Raw genomic sequence first — 17,357 nt, 5'->3', positions numbered from 1 at the left:
TATTGGTAAATAGAAAGAGAAAAAGGGCAAAAGGAAAAGAAAAAAAACTAGATTACGCAAATAGTTATTTTTCTCGACTTGCTATAAACGCGGGCCAAGGAATAATTAAGGGGCCGCACAGAGACAGCGAGCTGGAAACCTCAAGGAGCCAAAAACTCACACTCACACAACAAAGTCAGCCCCACAACCCCAACCACCAGTCAGACCGAGAGACTCACACATTCATCATTTCTATCTCTCTCACTCTCTCTCTCTCTCTACCTTCTTCTTTGAATTTCCAGAACCTCCTCCTCTCCTTCTCTTCAAATCCAAATCCAAACTTTATACTTCTTTGCATATCAATCTTCAACACCCTTTAAACTCATTTGGGTTTCCATCAAAATCCCATCTTGAAGATCCAATTTGGAGTTTTGGTAGATGATCATGTTGCAGCTGTTCTTCACAGTGGCCTTCTCTGCAGTGCCACTGACTCTGTACGTTCCACCACTCAGAAGCCTAAACCCCTTTGTAGAGACCATGGAGGATCTCTTATCCGAGTCAAGATCATACACCAATAGGGTCTACCCACGTGTACGCCATCTTTGGGTTAGGATCTTGGATTGTTTACTTTGCAGCACAAGGTAGATATACACATATATCATAGATCATCATGACTTTTCAATGGATTTCACTTGGTACCATGTAATTGGTTACATCCCACAAACAAACTTCTGAATCTTGTTTTAGCCTTTTGTTTTTGTTTTTGTTTTTGAATTTTTCTTTTTGTTGTGGTAAATAAGGTGTGATGAAGAGTTGGTTTATGGTGTTTGTGGTGGTGTTGTTACTTTGCCAGCCGGATTATCTGTTTATGTTGTAAAGTTTGTCTTGTAATTTCGTGAGATATGTTTTCATGCCATTGCAGAGGTGATATGTTTATTGCTTTGATCGCTTTCTTTTTCGTTGTTGGTTGGATTTTCCGACCTGGGTTTTTTGGGTCTATATCTGAGTTGTCATGGGCAGCTTCGCATATATGGTTTTTCATTTTTATGTTTATAAACGGAAGGAAAGATTCAAACTTAGTTCATGCTCCAACATTAGTAGAAAAAGAAATCATAAGGGCTAAGAGCTAGTTGGTTGGCTCGTACTTGTAATTAGGGAAGTAAGAACTCGAACACAGGATCTCGAATACATGAGTAACTGCTCTTAATCACTTGAATTACAAGTTAATTACGTATAAATAATCTTAGAAAACATGTAACAAATATAACAGTGGTCACTTATGTTATCTGACACTTGCATTTAGGGTTGGACCAGAACTCGAGTGATAAAAATACTTAGCCGACATTTACAATAAGAGTTCGACTTTTGTAAACCCTTACGAATTAAGTTGAGGATGAGGGTACATATGTGATGGCTCATGGTTTTGTTTGAGAATTAATGTGGGATTTTGAGCTGTAATCTTACCCAATCTTCTGATTATAATATAAGAAGAAAGAAAAAAAGAGTGAAGAATAATGGCTGTAAGTATGAGAATGAATTTAACAGATAAATAGATAGATATGAAAGGTATAAAATGCGGCAGATGAATACAAAATAAATGTTCTCATTTGTAACCTCCAATTGTAGGTTTGCAGGCAAGGCCAAAACAAACAAAAAAGGTTGTGAGGTGTCTTTTTGTTTTAATTTGTATGTGGATTAGGTTGGCAAAGGTTTGGCGGTTTGTCATTGTTGGTTTATGGTTCCCATCTGAAATTGGCTTCTCCTCCTTTTGTTTTTGTTTTTATGTTTATTTTTATAAATAACATAAAATGTTAAAGAATTGTAACTCATTGTCAAGTAACCGTTGACTTGACCTATTTGATTGGAACCAATGAATTTTATATATCTTACACTAAACAGTTACATGGCAACTGCTAACCTCGTTAATCTTTTAAGACGAATTCAATACATGGGCAGCCTCTTGTAAAGGAGAAATTTTTTGGTCCGACAGTGAGATTAATTCAGTCGTTCACCCACTCTCACAACTAGGTGGACCCTCTAGTAGGGTACATCCAGGTCTGCCCAATACATGAAAACCCCACTTGGTCGTGAGGGCGAATGAACGGCTGACATTGTCCACGGCCGGACCAAAGAATTTCTCCTCTACAAGTCCATAAACTACATGTCCATAAAATACAGGTATCAAATTAGAAGTAGCCATAACTGAAGGCCTACGGTACATGAAATCCATAAACTCAACAGAAACGGGTCTCTCGATGGTAAAAATTGAAATTTTATTCATATGGGAACTGACTGAGCCCAGTACAATTATTGTGTGGTTAGTACATTACAGTTTTATTTATCAACTCCACATTAATCAAGAACAAACCGAAACTATACTCTATAATGGAAAAAGAATCAATGAATCGTAACAAAGCAAAGAAAAATGAAAAGAATGAAATAATGAGCGTCAAATTCTTGCTCAATGTTGTCCCTTTTTAGTTGGATAGCGTTGTGCAAGGTTTTAGAAACCAAAAAACGTCCATGGTTCTTGCTTCTCTTCCATCAACAATGCAAGCAGTTTTCCCTTTCTCTGTGGAATTCTCCTTGGTCACTTTATTGTTTTGCTCTGCGTCTGCAAGGATTCCCCTTTCCTGCTCATTCAATATAAAAAGTCAATTAGGAAAACTGACAGAAAATGCTTGATTTATAACTAAGCCAGCACATAAGTCTCCTCTATGAGTGGTCTTAGTTCAAGCCGAAAATCAAGTCAAATCCAAAATACGATACTGAAGGTGATAGGAAAAATCAATTAAAAAATCACCAGTAAATTAATAAGGTAATGCATGAATTTACAAGTATATGAAGCATAGTTGTTCTTGTTATGCACAAAATTAACAAAACAGGCCAGGGTGAGGGGCAAATATAAGAGGATCATTATGCAGGCGTAATGTAATGGCCAAAATCATATTCATATCTACCATAGTTTATGATGATAAACTGGAAGAGGATCTTCTGAGCTTTAAAGTGCTGTTCCAGTGTCCATGATTGAAATTTTAGTTTCATCATTTCAACTAAGATATCTATGCTAAAAAGAGCTAGGGTTTTGATTAACACAAAGCTATAAAGTTGAAATGGTGCCCGTTCAAGGATCAGTTTCCAAGCTTTTGCAGAAAAGAAGACACGGATATCTCAGTCCATGTTAGATTGGCTTGACTAGATCAAGGGGCAAGCTTATATATTACTTGGACTAGCTTTATTCAGGTTTTGTTGGGCTATTTTATTTCTTCACCGGGTCATTTAGCATTTTGTTGTTGCCATAAAAAGAGATTGTCATCAACTAACTTACAACCCTTAGATGTAAATTTTCAGTCCTCATATTTCCTTCCCCACCAACTTTTGTAAATCATTGTTAGAGCAAGAATCAGAACCATAGTTTAATTCTTCATGCCACTGATCTTGGTAAAACAAAAATATAACATGAAGAAGTACAAGGACTACATACCATCAGCTTGGACTTGGAAGCTTGTGAAGGTGTCAGTTTGCTTGGGGGCCTCGGGGCAGAAAAGCACTGAGGAGAGGGAGGGTTGGTTCGGATTTGCAGCAAGCTCTCCCCTCCTTTGCGCTTTACACTCTCTAAATTCAGAGAGATTGGGATGTTCTCTGTCTCGTCAATTCTTCTGCATGAGGTCGTCATCAAAAGTTAACAATACTTTCAACCATCAAATGAGCAAGTTTAGGAAAAAACATATATCGATGGCATTCAAGGACACCTAGAAAGATCAATGTCATCAGAAAGTTTAATCATACAATGACTTCCAGCAAGTTTGTACAGTAATTGGATTGTTATCTTTGCATATCAGTCTGACAGTTCTCGTCATATAACCAGCCAACTTGTCAACTTCCAGCCTAAAAGTTATAACAAGAAGAATCCTTGTGCATCTCTACTAGTATAAATGAATTGTATAACAAAGTACAATTAGCAATATCACAAGGGGTAAAATGACAGACTGAGACGCCTATTCCTAAACGGAGTATCATGCCCTAAAAGACAGAAAATAGAGGAAGAATAAACTTACTTGTTCCTCCTCTGCTTCTCCTTGATAATGCTCCCCTCCATTCCTTCAGTTTTCACCTCAAGCAATGGCATGTTCTCTGTTTGCCTCTGAGTTTTCCCTTTACCCACCTCAAGGAATGGCATTCTCTCTGTTTGCCTCCTGGTTTTCCCTTTACCCACCTCAAGCAATGGCATCCTCTCAGTTTGCCTCCCATTCAACTCACCCAAAACCTCACCATTACACTCCTTCTTCACCACCTCTTCTTCCTTCAAACCCCCTAGGCTTTTCCTTACATCCAACCCCTCCACATCCTCTTTCTCCCTCGCTCTCATCGCCATTCTCTTCAATTCGCTGCAGAAGTCTGTAAGCTGATTCAGAATATCTCGCCCTGCAAATAAATTTCTCGCTGACAGCGTGCTTCTCAGCCTCGGAAGCACCTCACTGTTCTGCGGTGTGCTTTCAATTGGCTGCTTCTTCTCTGCGCTTGATTTGATGGTTGCCTTCATGGCCTTTGCTTGGTTAATTGGAGGAGTTGATAGGTTCGGATTCTGATTTTCGCTGTCTTCCTTGACTCTTGAATTATTAATCGGGTAAATTGAAGACTGAGTGAGCCCTCTTCTCTTCAATTTCACATCTCTAAATTAGGAAAGAAAATAAGTTAAGTTCTGTGAAAGTTGAATTATATTGTACTGTGAAATACAAGGGTTCATGGGATTTTCTTGTTACCTCTGGATTTTATCACCAAGTGGAGGAACTTCAGAAACAACAGCTGGGCTTGAAACCTTCTGGAAATCAACAAACAAAGAAATTGGGAACCTTCAGAAAGAAATAAATAAAAGGCACTTATACAAAATCTCTGCTTGGTAGCTCTGAAATGAAATGTGAGGAAAATGAAAATTGGATCTTATGCTGTCGTTGGAACTGCAAAGTGAAACTGGATATGTGTTTTCTGGGCCCATAGAAACGTATGCCAAAGAATCAAAATCTTGATTTTTCTTTTTCCTCGCATATTCTTAGCAACCAAACAGAGTACCAACAAAACGAGAAAGCAAAACCCTCATAATAAAACCAACCAAAAAGAAAGAAAGGCAGTAAAAGTAAGAACCTTGGGAGGTGATGATTTGAGAAAATCTTCAGCCGTCTTTGGATGCTTGCATTCTGCAACAAGAAAATAATGGTCAATAAAAATTAGTATAAATAGAGAAGAAGAATTGAAGTAAATTTGTAATGATTTAAGCTACCGGGTCTGCAGAACCAGGCCTGGTCGTCCACAGAGTTTTGATCTGGGTTCAAGAAATCGAACCACTTGGGTGCGTTTATTTGCTCATAGGCTTTATCCTCAACAAATTTCCATTCTAAGTTTTTCCAATCAATTTTTGCTGGTTCCATATCACACACAGAGTGACACAAAGACCCAGAAACAAAGCGAGCTGTACACTGCAAGAGAGAGAGAGAGAGAGAGAGAGGTGTTGACGTTTTGGGTTTTGGGTTTGGATTTGGAGGAGAAGTGGGGGGAGAGTGGAAGAAGAAGTGACCGTTACAGGAGATGGTGAACGTTGGTGGGGTCGGCGAGGGGTTCTACTAAATTTTCGACCGTTGGAGATTAATTAAATAATTGTTATTGGGGTCGTGGCTTTGGCTGAGTGAGGATCTAGTTTTTGCTTTGATCAGGTGGGATTGCCATTCTTGGATCTGCTCGATTCCGCAACCAGCTGGGTTTTCGGAGTTACACGTGGCTTTTAGCTTATTTTCCTGTGATTTACAAGAGTTGCTAGATGGAATCACATTTTAATTTAGGGATATAATTTAAAAACCAAATAAATTTTGTTTTTAATTTTTCTACAAACCAAACCTCATAAAGGAAATAAAATTATATTTTCTGGTTACTTTCATTAAATTACCAAACATAAAAAAAGAAATCTCACATCACATTTCTCATTTCCATAAGTAAATTTTCCTTTGTGAAATGTATGAATGTTTATATTACAAGATACATGTTCTCCCTCTTCACAAAACCCAGAAGTGCAGTCAATTGCAAACAAAATTTGATCATCAAACTTCAACCAATTTCTTATTTGAATTATTTGTTCCATTTAAAATAGGTCTATATGTTCTAAGTCTCAATTGTTTAATGTTGTATTCCCTTTATTATTTAATTGGATTACATGATTGAATTAAGGATAATTATGGACTTAAGGTCCCAAAACCAAATTGAGCTATGTGAGCCGTTTTATTCATTAGATGAATGAGTTTGATTGAATGGATGGGTTGTAACTAGTGATTGGCTTATAAATTAAATAAAGGCTTGTATGCTTTTCTTCTCTGGGAGCTTCTACAATGAGAAGTTTAGAGTGAGAAGCTTATTTGAGGGGTTCAATCCCACCATCAAACCATTTAAAATGTTTAAATCCATTGATTTCCTCACATTTGTTGATGGTGGGATTGAATCCCTCAAATAAGCTCCTCACTCTAATTTCCTCATTATAGCCTTTCCACTCCTCTCTTATTCTCTGATGTAAATTCTATCTCCCTTGAATTGTAATTCCCTCAAGGCCAATTGGGCTTTGAGTCTTCTATTTCAATTAGTTATGTAATAGGAAGATGGAGGCCCGAAGAAGGAAACAAAATGAGAAAGAAGATTAGTTAGGGATTCTAAGACTAGTCTTGGGTCCAACTCCCACCAACATTGAATGTTTTAAAGTAGTTCAGCTGTGTAATAAAATCAATCACCCACCTTAGACCAAGATTCAACATCTTGACTCGATGTTGATCGAAATTATAAGTCTATAATCATTCATGAGCCTATAGACAACTATATAACCATACTTGAGGAATGCAAAGCATTTCGTTAATAGTAACACATAATCCCAATTTCAAAATAAAAATCCTTTTATGAAATCGATTTGGTTTTTGAAACAAAATAGTGGGAGTATACTATAACTATTAATATGCTTTATGGAGTAATAGTTGTCCTAGGACAATATGTTTTAAATTGTTTAAAAATTAAATAAATGTGACCTAAAACTCCCTCAATCAAATGCTAATATAAAGTCGATAAATTAAAGGCATTTTGATGTCTTTGCTTGGCCTTCCACCATAGTGAAACTCCTAATTAAGTGTGACCAATACATAAAGGCTTGTACTCAGTTATAAGGGGCCTAAAACATAGGACTCTCTCACTTAAAAGGAGGTTCATTTCATACATATGATGTTACAATGGTAAATAACAAGTATGACCAATATTTTATTAAGATGAGGTCATCTTTGAAATTTTACACAAGGCAAATAAGGCGGGCTAAGAATTAACTAGTACAATGGTGCTTCATGATAACATTCAGAAGTTTGCATTTGCTAGAGGTCAAATGAAATGGGCAATCACTTCATGATGTGAATGGGCAAGCGTGCTCTCTCTTTCCTATATGAGAAATCCCAATAATCTATTATGGTGTCATGATCCGGATAATAGAGAGCCTCCTATCCCACTAAGAGTTTTAACCGAAACTCTCAGATTTCATCTTGAGGGATGTGGAATTTGCCAAAAATAGTGGGAGATACTATTTGACTTAATGACCCATGTCAATAGTAATCTAAAAATCAATCTAAGAGTTGGCTATATATATTTGTAGATATGTCTGTAACCGCATTCGCTAAGATCCTAAATAAACACTGTCTATAGGGCCACAACTTTCTATATGAAGGATATATTGTGTTTTTCTTGAAAACGAGATTCATTTAGACATCTGGTTTATCAAAAATTCATTAGATATTCAACATAAGACTTTAAAGAAAATTCTATAACCTAAAAACAAAACCTTTCAAAGGATCTTAAGGTTCAAAGACGTGATGTGCATTACAAAGTACCATACTTGAAATTAAAGAGAAAAAGATAGATATAAACATATTTTAATTTGTATTACTCCACAAATAAGACATAGGAACATGAATAGAAATTGTTGTCTTATTAATATAACCAACATTTATGAACCCCATAGTTTATTACCTACGACAAACTATAGTAAAATGGGTGCAATTCAAATCTAATGTAACAACTCCAATAAATAGCATGCCCCCTTTCATTTGATAACCACGATCTATAAGTTCAATTACTGCAACATGAAGGCACTTCTTACACTTTGTGCTAGAAAGGTTCCTAGTACATTCCACAATACCAAAAAGCCTCATCTCTTCTAACAATTTTACTGACCCTTGAGCTTTCAACGACCCATTCAAAGCTATAGAACTTAATTGAGTGAACAACTTATTGAGTTCCTTTTTAATCAACTTGGGATTATTTTAGCATTCAAAAACTATTTTTATTGCTTCATCCATTCTTGATTACTTGAGAGTATAAGTATGATTGCATACACATAAAATTCCTCCAAGTAGATTCACATTGATTTCGGCTAAATGTTTCATTGTTGTAACATTGATTTAAACTATATGCTTCAAGTTCAACACTTCTAGTTTAATAACACAACACTTGGTTTCATTTGTCTAGCTTAATCATCATTTGTGATTAAGAAAGATGAATTTGTGAAACCACAACTCACTTCATACATCAAATTATGTGCAACTTGGGCTAGGTGCTCTTGCAAAGACTTGAAGAGGATTTGCTGCAAAGAGGTAAAGAAAATGTGCTTGCTGAAAGGTTAGATTGTAGCTGCCTACAGTGATAGTTTGAGCTAAATCTTCTTTCGGTTTTCTTATACTTCTTAACTGAGTAAATCAACCATGCTTTCTTTGTGGGAGAAAAAATTACTGGGCCTTAGACTGTCATTTCAAGAAGACTGAGGTCTGCAAGCCAATGCCCAAGTGGAGCAAAGTAAAAAATTGTCTAAAAGCCCAAGTGAATATGTTGATGGATCAAGAGGATCAAAATGAACCCAAATGAGGTATAATTCTAAGCCTTATTTAACCTCACATATTTAAATAATAGCGATTGGTGGTTGGATTCTAGCTGGAAGGTGGCATTTCTAATCTGAATCTCATATTCACTTAGAGGGCGTTGAATTATATGGCTTGTTTGTTCTCTTTACTACTTCAGCAGAACGTGTTAAAAGACAGAACAAAAAATACGGGAAGACCGTAGTTCAACTAGTCTATGTATAAGAAGACAAAAAAACGAATTCTAAGGAAAATAAATTTTCAACTTGAAAATGAGCACTGGTTTTGCCTAATCTTTTCTCCCGATTGATGCTTTAATGCCTTGATTCCTCACCAGAAACCTCGAGGTTGCAAACTGGGCATACCTAAACAAATACAACAAAAGGAAATGAGAGTGAGTTTAGAGCCGTCGAATTACAAAATGAACATAGCAACATTCTGAATTCTGAAAGGCTAGATTTTAAGGCATTAGCCAACCTTGTTGATACCGAGCCATTTGCTGATGCATTCACTATGGTAAACATGTTTGCATGGCAAGTTGATTTGTCGATCTCCTCTTTTATACCTCATCTGGCAAATCACACACCTGCTTTTCCAAAACTAGTGTTAATGGGCAGATGCCAAAATCTCTCTCTCAAGTTTTCTGAAACTGAAACTGCTAAACGATAAGGGAAAATATGTTCTTCCGCATGTTTACCAATCAGCACTACCTTTTCAATAACTTCTACTACACAAAGTGAACGACTTATCAAATAAAGGGGACCAATTTGGGCACAAACTTGTCCATTTTATCACAGCAATTTTATGCCAATATTATTTTCTTTTCCTTTTTCTTTTTCTTTTTCTTTTTTTGTGTGAAAACAGTGTTAAGACAGTCACCAAAACCAAACAGTAGCATCAGATATTTTACATCTTTTTAAGGATAAGGTAAGAGGGTCCTTCTTTAGAGGTTGTTAAGACAACTCTTGAAGAGAAATGTCACTCCCAGTCACTATAGACTTCTAAAGTGCATTGTTAATGATGATGATGATGATGATAAGATAGATTAGCCTCTTTCACAAGTAGTCCTTCAAATACATAGAGTTCAAGCAGGAAAATTTGTCATTTCTGGTAAGGTAAGCTTTTATGACAAAATATCTGCGTTAGTATAACAAAATGATTTACCAATACAACCCTACCAAACTTGTCGTAATTCCAGAGTGTCTAGAGAGGAAAAATGAAAAAGATAGATGCAATTGCATTTACTTCAGAGATGAGGACAAGAAAGGCAATGAAAAGGTAAGGTCTGCATTTAGGTTTACTTTTGTAGGCAGATACCAAGAGTTAGAATGTTACCTCTCTCCAGATTTCTTTCTTGAGAAGAAGCTTCCACACTTGTATTTTGACGTTGGAAGCAAACTAATAAGTTCGTCAGAAAGACCTCGGCTTTGAGTGCCAACTGCCTCACCCAAGTCAAGTAATTCCTGCAACCAACATAACATAAAACATATCGATAACGTTCATGTAAAGATAAAAATAAATAAATAAAAGAGGTGGTAATATACAAGATACGCTTGTCAGACCTGTGGTTAAAAATAAATAAATAAAAGAGGTGGTAATATACAAGATACGCTTGAAGTTTATAAGGAACCCACTTGTCTTTAGTACCCCCATCGATTTCAAACTTTCATTCATGAACCAGCGTTTTATTAAAATTTTAGGTAATTGAACTTCAGTCTATGTTTCCAAAAATAAACCCTCAAACCCGCATGTCACAAAAGGACGATGACAAACCTTGCCCCAAGTATATTAAGCTTCTATATAGAAAAAGTAGGTGACCTCAATATGTCTCATACCCTTGCCAAGGTATACAGAAGTTTATCGAATATTGCAATAATTTGCTACGGTATGTATATCAAAATATCACCAGCCTTGGTATTGAGACATAAAAGATAAGAACTCATTCACCTGTTTACGTTTATCATATTATACTAGTTTCTGAAGCCTCTAAAGTACCTACAGTTAAAATCTTGTTAATGCACAATATTTGTGGTTTGCGTACAATGAAAACAGTGTTCCCCTTGATTTCAGAATCTATAGAATCATGAAAAGCCAGTTTTATACACTAATAACTTGAAAGAAGCAGGTGAACAAAGTTTAGGGTGGGCAATGTGCAACTTCCCAGGTTTGTGTTAATGCTTGATATTCCTGATGTAGACCAAAAAAACAAAGGTAAAGAAGTTCAACTTCCAACAAGATATACTTCATCTGAAAAAAGCATGCCATAGCAACAATGCAGGACAGTGTGATAAGGTATACATAACAAACCTCATAGGTCATGTTATCAGGATCAATATCCTCTTGCCATACGACCTGCAGAAATGTTTAACATAGAAACAGTGCAGGAATTCAAATTTAAAATACCTAGGTGCATTTATTCCAAAACAAATTAGTACTGGACTTAGTGCACAGTAAATATGCATAAAAACTGACCATATGTAATATAGCAGAAGGAAAACAAGAAACTGCACAAACCACAAAGCAAGATCCATACCTGAGAAGTATTTGTATTTTGCTGATTCTGAATGCCTAAAAAGAAAAATAAATTTCTTTATGGTTAGAGATAAAGTGTTCCAATGACTGGTCAAAAATGACTTCAGAAAACAAGAATGAAGTAAAGCTTCAATGAAAAGTAAAATGAAACAAGGACATTGAAGATCCATGGAGAAATAAATTGCAACAAAATGCACTTTTGGTTTTAACAGCTAGCAAAAACTGCCATGTGGAATATCAAGGAAAAATGGTCTTTCACAACTCCTATTGGCTGGTAGCATAATATTTATTTCAGTCCATACAGTAAGTGGGATACAAATAGGCAGAAGTAAGTTCTGACTAACATTCTTCAGGTGCAGCTTCTGCGACTGCATCTTCTTCTTCTGGATGTGAATCAATGTTTGCAGGCTCTTCTGAATTCATCACTGAAGGGTGTTCCCAAGTCCTCCTGCTGACATCCATTCTGGGCAAATGATCATTTACCTCATAATAATTACCGTAATAAGAATTACTCCCCGGACCAGAGGGTCCAAATTTGTATGAATGCATATTCATTGACCAGTATGCAGTTTCCTGGACAGACAGAATATAAAAATAACACTTCAGCATAGCTAAAATTTCAGTTCATCAAAATTATACCGTATTTCCCTCAGAAAAATGATAAAACGTTACGGTGACATCTTGAATACAACTCATAGTGTTCTGTATAATTCAGAAAATTTGTGCGAAAACTCAAAGTTGACAATCCAAATATACATAGAACAAAAGTAATATACGTCAGAACATATCATCTTCCCAGTTGTTTCAAAATTAATTGCTGTAGGAAACAACATCTTGCACTATAAACTACAGATAAAAACATGAGCAGACTTGGCCTTGCTTCACAGTGATAATGATCATGACAACCTCATTAACTTGTGAGACAAACAAAAATTCCATGAACTCCATTACTGATCATTTTAGAATTTCCTTTTATCGAAAAACAAGCAATTTAATGCATGTAAAATAGAAAGACTAAACAAATGCATCAAAGGAAACAAACTACCCAAGTTCACAAGCAAGATGGATCTGAAACAACCTTACACTATCCAACCACTGCCAAAAGCATGAACAACCTAATGAGGCAGCAAACAACATGACATCACAGAATAACTTTCATAACAAAAGTACGGATCCCAAATGGATAAATCAAACGTGCCTGATCATGCATCGGCATGGCATGGCCATAGTTCATCGGTACATGGGTAACACCTCCAAAGAAGTCCATGAAGCTTTCAGTAGGCGTGTAAGGAAAGTCGGTATCTATGTAATGCACATCCATTTGTCCATTCCCGTTCATTTTGGCACCACTAATTAAACTGAGATTCACATAACAAGCTACAAAACGGAAATGAAATCCTTCAAGACTTGCTCACCAAAAAACAAATCCAAATTTAAAGAACAAGAGAAACTTTCACAATTTATTTATATTTGTGTATGTATGTTGTATGTGTATAGTGTAGTATTATGCTCATGGACTTAGTTGTCTAACTACAAATTAATATTTAAAAAATCTCTTTTTCCAGCATTGGAAAATAAATGTGTGACAATGTTAAAACATATATTCTTGAAATTTGCCAAATTTAGGGCAAAACAAGCACATGCTCAGAAAGACTGAAGCAGAATTTAAAGCCCCGTTTCATCTCTTAATTTTGTATTCTTGTTTGGCTACCAATAAACTGCACGAAAATCAAAGAAATCAAAGCTTCCATACTTCGAAGAAATAAAATTTTCCTTCTTTTTGTTTTGTTTTTCTCGGTAACCAAACGCACGAGAAGGCTTTGGTTAAGAAACGGTACCTCATTCAGCCAAAATACTCCCTTCTCATTTTGCAGCGAAACAAAAATCTAAGATAACCGCAGCAAAAAAAAAAAAGAAAAAAAAAAAGAGACTGAATCAGTAACTTAGAGAAGCCAGAGAAATTGCACTCATAAAGAAACAGAAAGAAAGAAGAAAAAAAAACAGATAATAAGCTCATCTTTAATTTGTTCAATTACACAATTAACAACAAAAAAACGAAATGCTTGAACTCAGAGAGAGAGAGAGAGAGAGAGAGAACATACATTGATAAGGTTGGAGCAGAGAGAAAGAGAGAGAGAGTAGAAATGGGGCTTTTGGTTTACACTTTGCTTTGCATACACAAGAGACACACAGAAGACTACTGTCTCTTTCTTCTCTCTCAGCGAGCGAGTACCTGTGTCACTGTGTGTGAGAGAGACTTTTTCTTCTCTCTCTCTAAAGTAGTTGTGTATTATCCGTAGAGAGAGAGAGTGTGTGTGTTGGTTTGGTTGCTGTTGTTGCGTTTGGGTTTTATTTATGTGCAATCTATTCTATAATCCATCTATCTTTTCTGTTTTATGCAGCAGAAGCCTATATGTACTTTCCAGAGCAGCTATAGATTATAGATTTTGATATTTCATTTCACAAATAATACTACTAATATTATATTGTCGCTGTTTTAGACGGCCATGGCCATGATGCTTGCCCACAGTTTTATTTTACATGGTAATTATGATCATTCACACTTAACAAAAACCACTTAACCGAGTTGAGTATTTCTATTTAATCAATCGAGAGAGTCTAGATATTCGAATTTGAGACTTCTTTCGGTATTTATAGGAGAAATGTCATGTAAAGACTTGACCTCTGTTGTCTTTAAAATTGTTATGTTCATTATTAACATGTTACAAATCTCAAAGTGACAAATGGAAAATAAAAGTAATAATATTTATCTCCTCATCAGTCATTCAAAAGAGCCGTTACTTGTGGACAAATTGATAGTTTCCAAGTTTATACTAGTTTGGATAGTGGGGAAAAGAAAACAAAGAAAGAAGAAAGTGTTTTTACCTTAGAATATACCAAAAAGAAAAAAGAAAAGAAAAAAAAAAAACCAGAGGTTGGCATTGAGTGATTGACCAAGACACAGGTAAAAAGCCGATTTTACAGCCGGTGACATCTGTTTCTGTTGGGCAGGCAGGGCAAGCCGCACTCACCAGAAGCAAACCTGTCTGTCTCTATTCAATCTTTGCCGTACAGCTCAGCTCAGATCAGCTCAAAACTGTGCTGTAAAATCTTCGAGGTTTCTGATCCCTACAATTTGTTTACCTAAAAGCAAAAGTTGTCTGGTCCCTATTCCCCAAACAGCTTTAAAGTGGAAAACAGGATAAGCTTAATTAATAACAAAAGTACCCACAATTGTAAACAAACTTTGGTCCCAACCACCCTCTGGCTTGAAGTACCAAATTTAATTTCCCATGTCCTTGTTTCTTTAAGACTCCCATAAATAAATACGGTGCACGGTCAAAGTTAGAAGGATAAATGTTTTGAATGTGTTGCTGTCTCTTTGGAGGGGGAAATGGAGCGTAGTTTCAACTCATCTCTAAATTTTAATTTACGAATTTATTTAGAAAGTCACTGGAGAATTAATTTAGGAATTCGTTGACACGTAACTTTATTTATTTATTTTGCATATAAATGATATTGAAATAATGTTAATTTTCTCACACACATACTGATCTGCAAGTCAATGTCATTCTTACTCGACACGTAACTTGATTAGAAATATTTCAAAAGTCTCTTGGGCAACTAGACTTTGAAATATTTTAGTATTTCATTGGTAATCGCTGGGGATATATAATCTGAAAGGGTATATTTAAGTAAGGTCCACAAATTTAAATGCCAGCTTTGAACTTTTGAATGAGGCTTTTGAGTCATTACAAAACTATGTAATTGAACTCGTTGAAGGGCACTCATTCATTGGTTGATTCTCCCCAACATGGGTCCAATGAAAGCTTTGTTTGTACGCAACGCAAGGAAGATACAATAGAAAATGATCTTGAGTCTTGAACCTCTGAACCACTGGAGAGTTGTTGTTTTAGCATTTTCTTTTTTCTGTTTCTGAAGATCTATAACATTTTAAAAAAATGCAGAAAAATATTTTTACTTGGATTAAGTCAATACTTGAACCAATGAAAGAATCTTTGGGTATTTGATTCTCACTCCAAATATTAAAGAATGGATTGTCTTATACATGGGCATAACCAGAAAGTGATATCCAGAGAAGTGTTTGAGATTCTACTAGTTTGTTTGAACTTTCCAACTTCTCTGATCGTACAACAAGTTGGCTGGTCCATCAACAATTTGAACAGCAAAAGTAAATACAAGTTGAGCGGCCTAATGTTCTCTTGGAAGACTAATATTGTGAGACTCTGGAACTCGACCGCAAATTCAAATGAGAATCAAGTTTACGAGTGTTTTAGATTCACAGCTCGACAATATGAGCAACTTATGTTGCAAAAGCAGATTGACAAAAGAAAAAAAGAAAAAAAATATCAGTTAGTGTCTGCTTGACATTGCTTATTTTGGGGTCATAATAAGTGATTATTATGAAATTTTTGAAAGCATAGATCCCAAAATTTGAGTCTTTAAGAAGAACTTATTTTTTTTAAATTAAAGAAAAATAATTATTTTATATATAAGTGATATTGGGAGAGAGGAATTCGAAGACATGACCTTAGGGCCTTGTTTGGTTCATAGGAAAGGAAGCTTGGGGATGAGAAATCAATTTCTTTCCTATGTTTGGTAAGTTAGGCATGAGAAATCGTTGTTTGGCACATGGGAAAGTAAGGTCAACATTAAATGCACATTTTTTTCTGACTAATTTGTCATCACTAATAATTTATAATTACAGTTTTATCCAACAACTATTGGTATTCTTTTTTCTTTTTTTTTTTATAATTCATAACAGATTTTTCATATTTTTAATAAGGGTACAATTGGGAAACTAAACAAAATTTATTTTCCATTCCTACTCAAAACAAACATGGAAAAGGAAATAAAGTATATTTTGGGTTACTTTCCAAGCATTATCAAACATGGGAAAGGAATCACCATTTGTCATCCCTTAAGAAATGACATAGAAAATGATTTTCCATCAAATTCGTTCCGTGCACAAAATGAGACCTAAATGCAAAGCCAACTGCTTGTTGCCACTTTGAAACTACAAATCTCTTGCAAAAGAACTCATTCATGAACCGGCTCATGCATTTATTAGGTTCGTGGTTGATGAACTTAAGCATTCAATACTAACCCACCAACCTATGGTTCCATTTTCAATCAAATTTGTGCGCTTAAATTTTAAAATTTGGATCCCACATGCCACAAGAAGAATGTGACATTCAACTTTCTCTCTTTCTGTCATTCAAGCAATAGAAACGTTCATAAAATCCAGCAGTTCTTGGGACCGCAGGGACGTACTGCAACAATATTTATAACATAATAAAAAGGAACCCGGAGACAGATAAAAAGAAGAGAAACCGCTGTTCATCAATATTATATTAATTTCGTAACATAAATATGTTGGTTAATCTGGTTCATAAAAGCTCATTCAATGTTAGAAGTTCAATGGGATAATGGGGAGGGACCATACTAGCACTTGCACCACAAGCAAGGAATTCACGGGGCTTCCAAAAGCTGGTCAAAATTATACAGAAAAGGGATTTGAAGACACTGTTTTATGAAACACAACAGTTGTTCCAAACGATCTCCACTAGCTAAAGTTACTTGGGTTTTTTTTTATTTTTTTTATTTTTTATTTTATAACAGATTGGTTTGATTTAGACCATCATTTGCAGCTAAGGATTGGTTTAGATTGGATAACCAACCAGATTCTAGGTATGTTGAGGGAAAAAATGGAGGTCTAACTTCCAAATTGATATGTTGTAGAAGATGGATTAATCGTTTTTTTAATACAAGCGATATTGAGAAAGAGATAAACAAACTTAAGACATTGGATGCATGAGTAAATGCTCTTAACCACTTGAATTACAAGCTCCTTGCAAAAGAACAGAATAGTCATTAAGCAAACTTATACATTTTAATCCCTAA

General features: G+C 35.5%; 3 protein-coding genes across 7 annotated transcripts; 1 reads left to right on the top strand and 2 right to left on the bottom strand.

Annotated features, from left to right (window-relative positions):
- Positions 284-935, top strand: LOC18787570. Its single transcript, XM_007218605.2, has one exon. The coding sequence runs from the start codon at positions 418-420 to the stop codon at positions 622-624; it is 207 nt and encodes a 68-aa protein (XP_007218667.1). The 5' UTR covers positions 284-417; the 3' UTR covers positions 625-935.
- LOC18785235 lies at positions 2,236-5,752 on the bottom strand. Of its 2 annotated transcripts, none has more exons than XM_020558075.1 (6): positions 5,258-5,752; positions 5,122-5,174; positions 4,743-4,801; positions 4,038-4,652; positions 3,464-3,638; positions 2,236-2,612 (listed from the first exon to the last, which is right to left on the bottom strand). In XM_020558075.1, the coding sequence occupies exons 1-6, from the start codon at positions 5,403-5,405 to the stop codon at positions 2,457-2,459; spliced, it is 1,206 nt and encodes a 401-aa protein (XP_020413664.1). In that variant the 5' UTR covers positions 5,406-5,752; the 3' UTR covers positions 2,236-2,456. The 2 variants fall into 2 exon arrangements, with proteins under 2 accessions (XP_020413664.1, XP_020413665.1); XM_020558076.1 differs by having other exon boundaries at positions 4,743-4,798.
- On the bottom strand, positions 8,982-13,773 carry LOC18786401 (E3 ubiquitin ligase BIG BROTHER). Of its 4 annotated transcripts, none has more exons than XM_020558078.1 (9): positions 13,535-13,773; positions 13,271-13,318; positions 12,631-12,809; positions 11,777-12,005; positions 11,434-11,468; positions 11,208-11,252; positions 10,236-10,363; positions 9,378-9,486; positions 8,982-9,265 (listed from the first exon to the last, which is right to left on the bottom strand). In XM_020558078.1, the coding sequence occupies exons 3-9, from the start codon at positions 12,769-12,771 to the stop codon at positions 9,215-9,217; spliced, it is 738 nt and encodes a 245-aa protein (XP_020413667.1). In that variant the 5' UTR covers positions 12,772-12,809; positions 13,271-13,318; positions 13,535-13,773; the 3' UTR covers positions 8,982-9,214. The 4 variants fall into 4 exon arrangements, with proteins under 4 accessions (XP_020413667.1, XP_007218202.1, XP_020413668.1 ...); XM_007218140.2 differs by having other exon boundaries at positions 13,595-13,772; XM_020558079.1 differs by lacking the exon at positions 11,208-11,252.

The sequence above is a fragment of the Prunus persica genome, chromosome G2 (assembly GCF_000346465.2).
Source record: "Prunus persica cultivar Lovell chromosome G2, Prunus_persica_NCBIv2, whole genome shotgun sequence".
In the NCBI taxonomy this organism is placed as follows: Eukaryota; Viridiplantae; Streptophyta; class Magnoliopsida; order Rosales; family Rosaceae; genus Prunus; species Prunus persica.
This window is presented reverse-complemented; position numbering and strand designations above follow the sequence as displayed.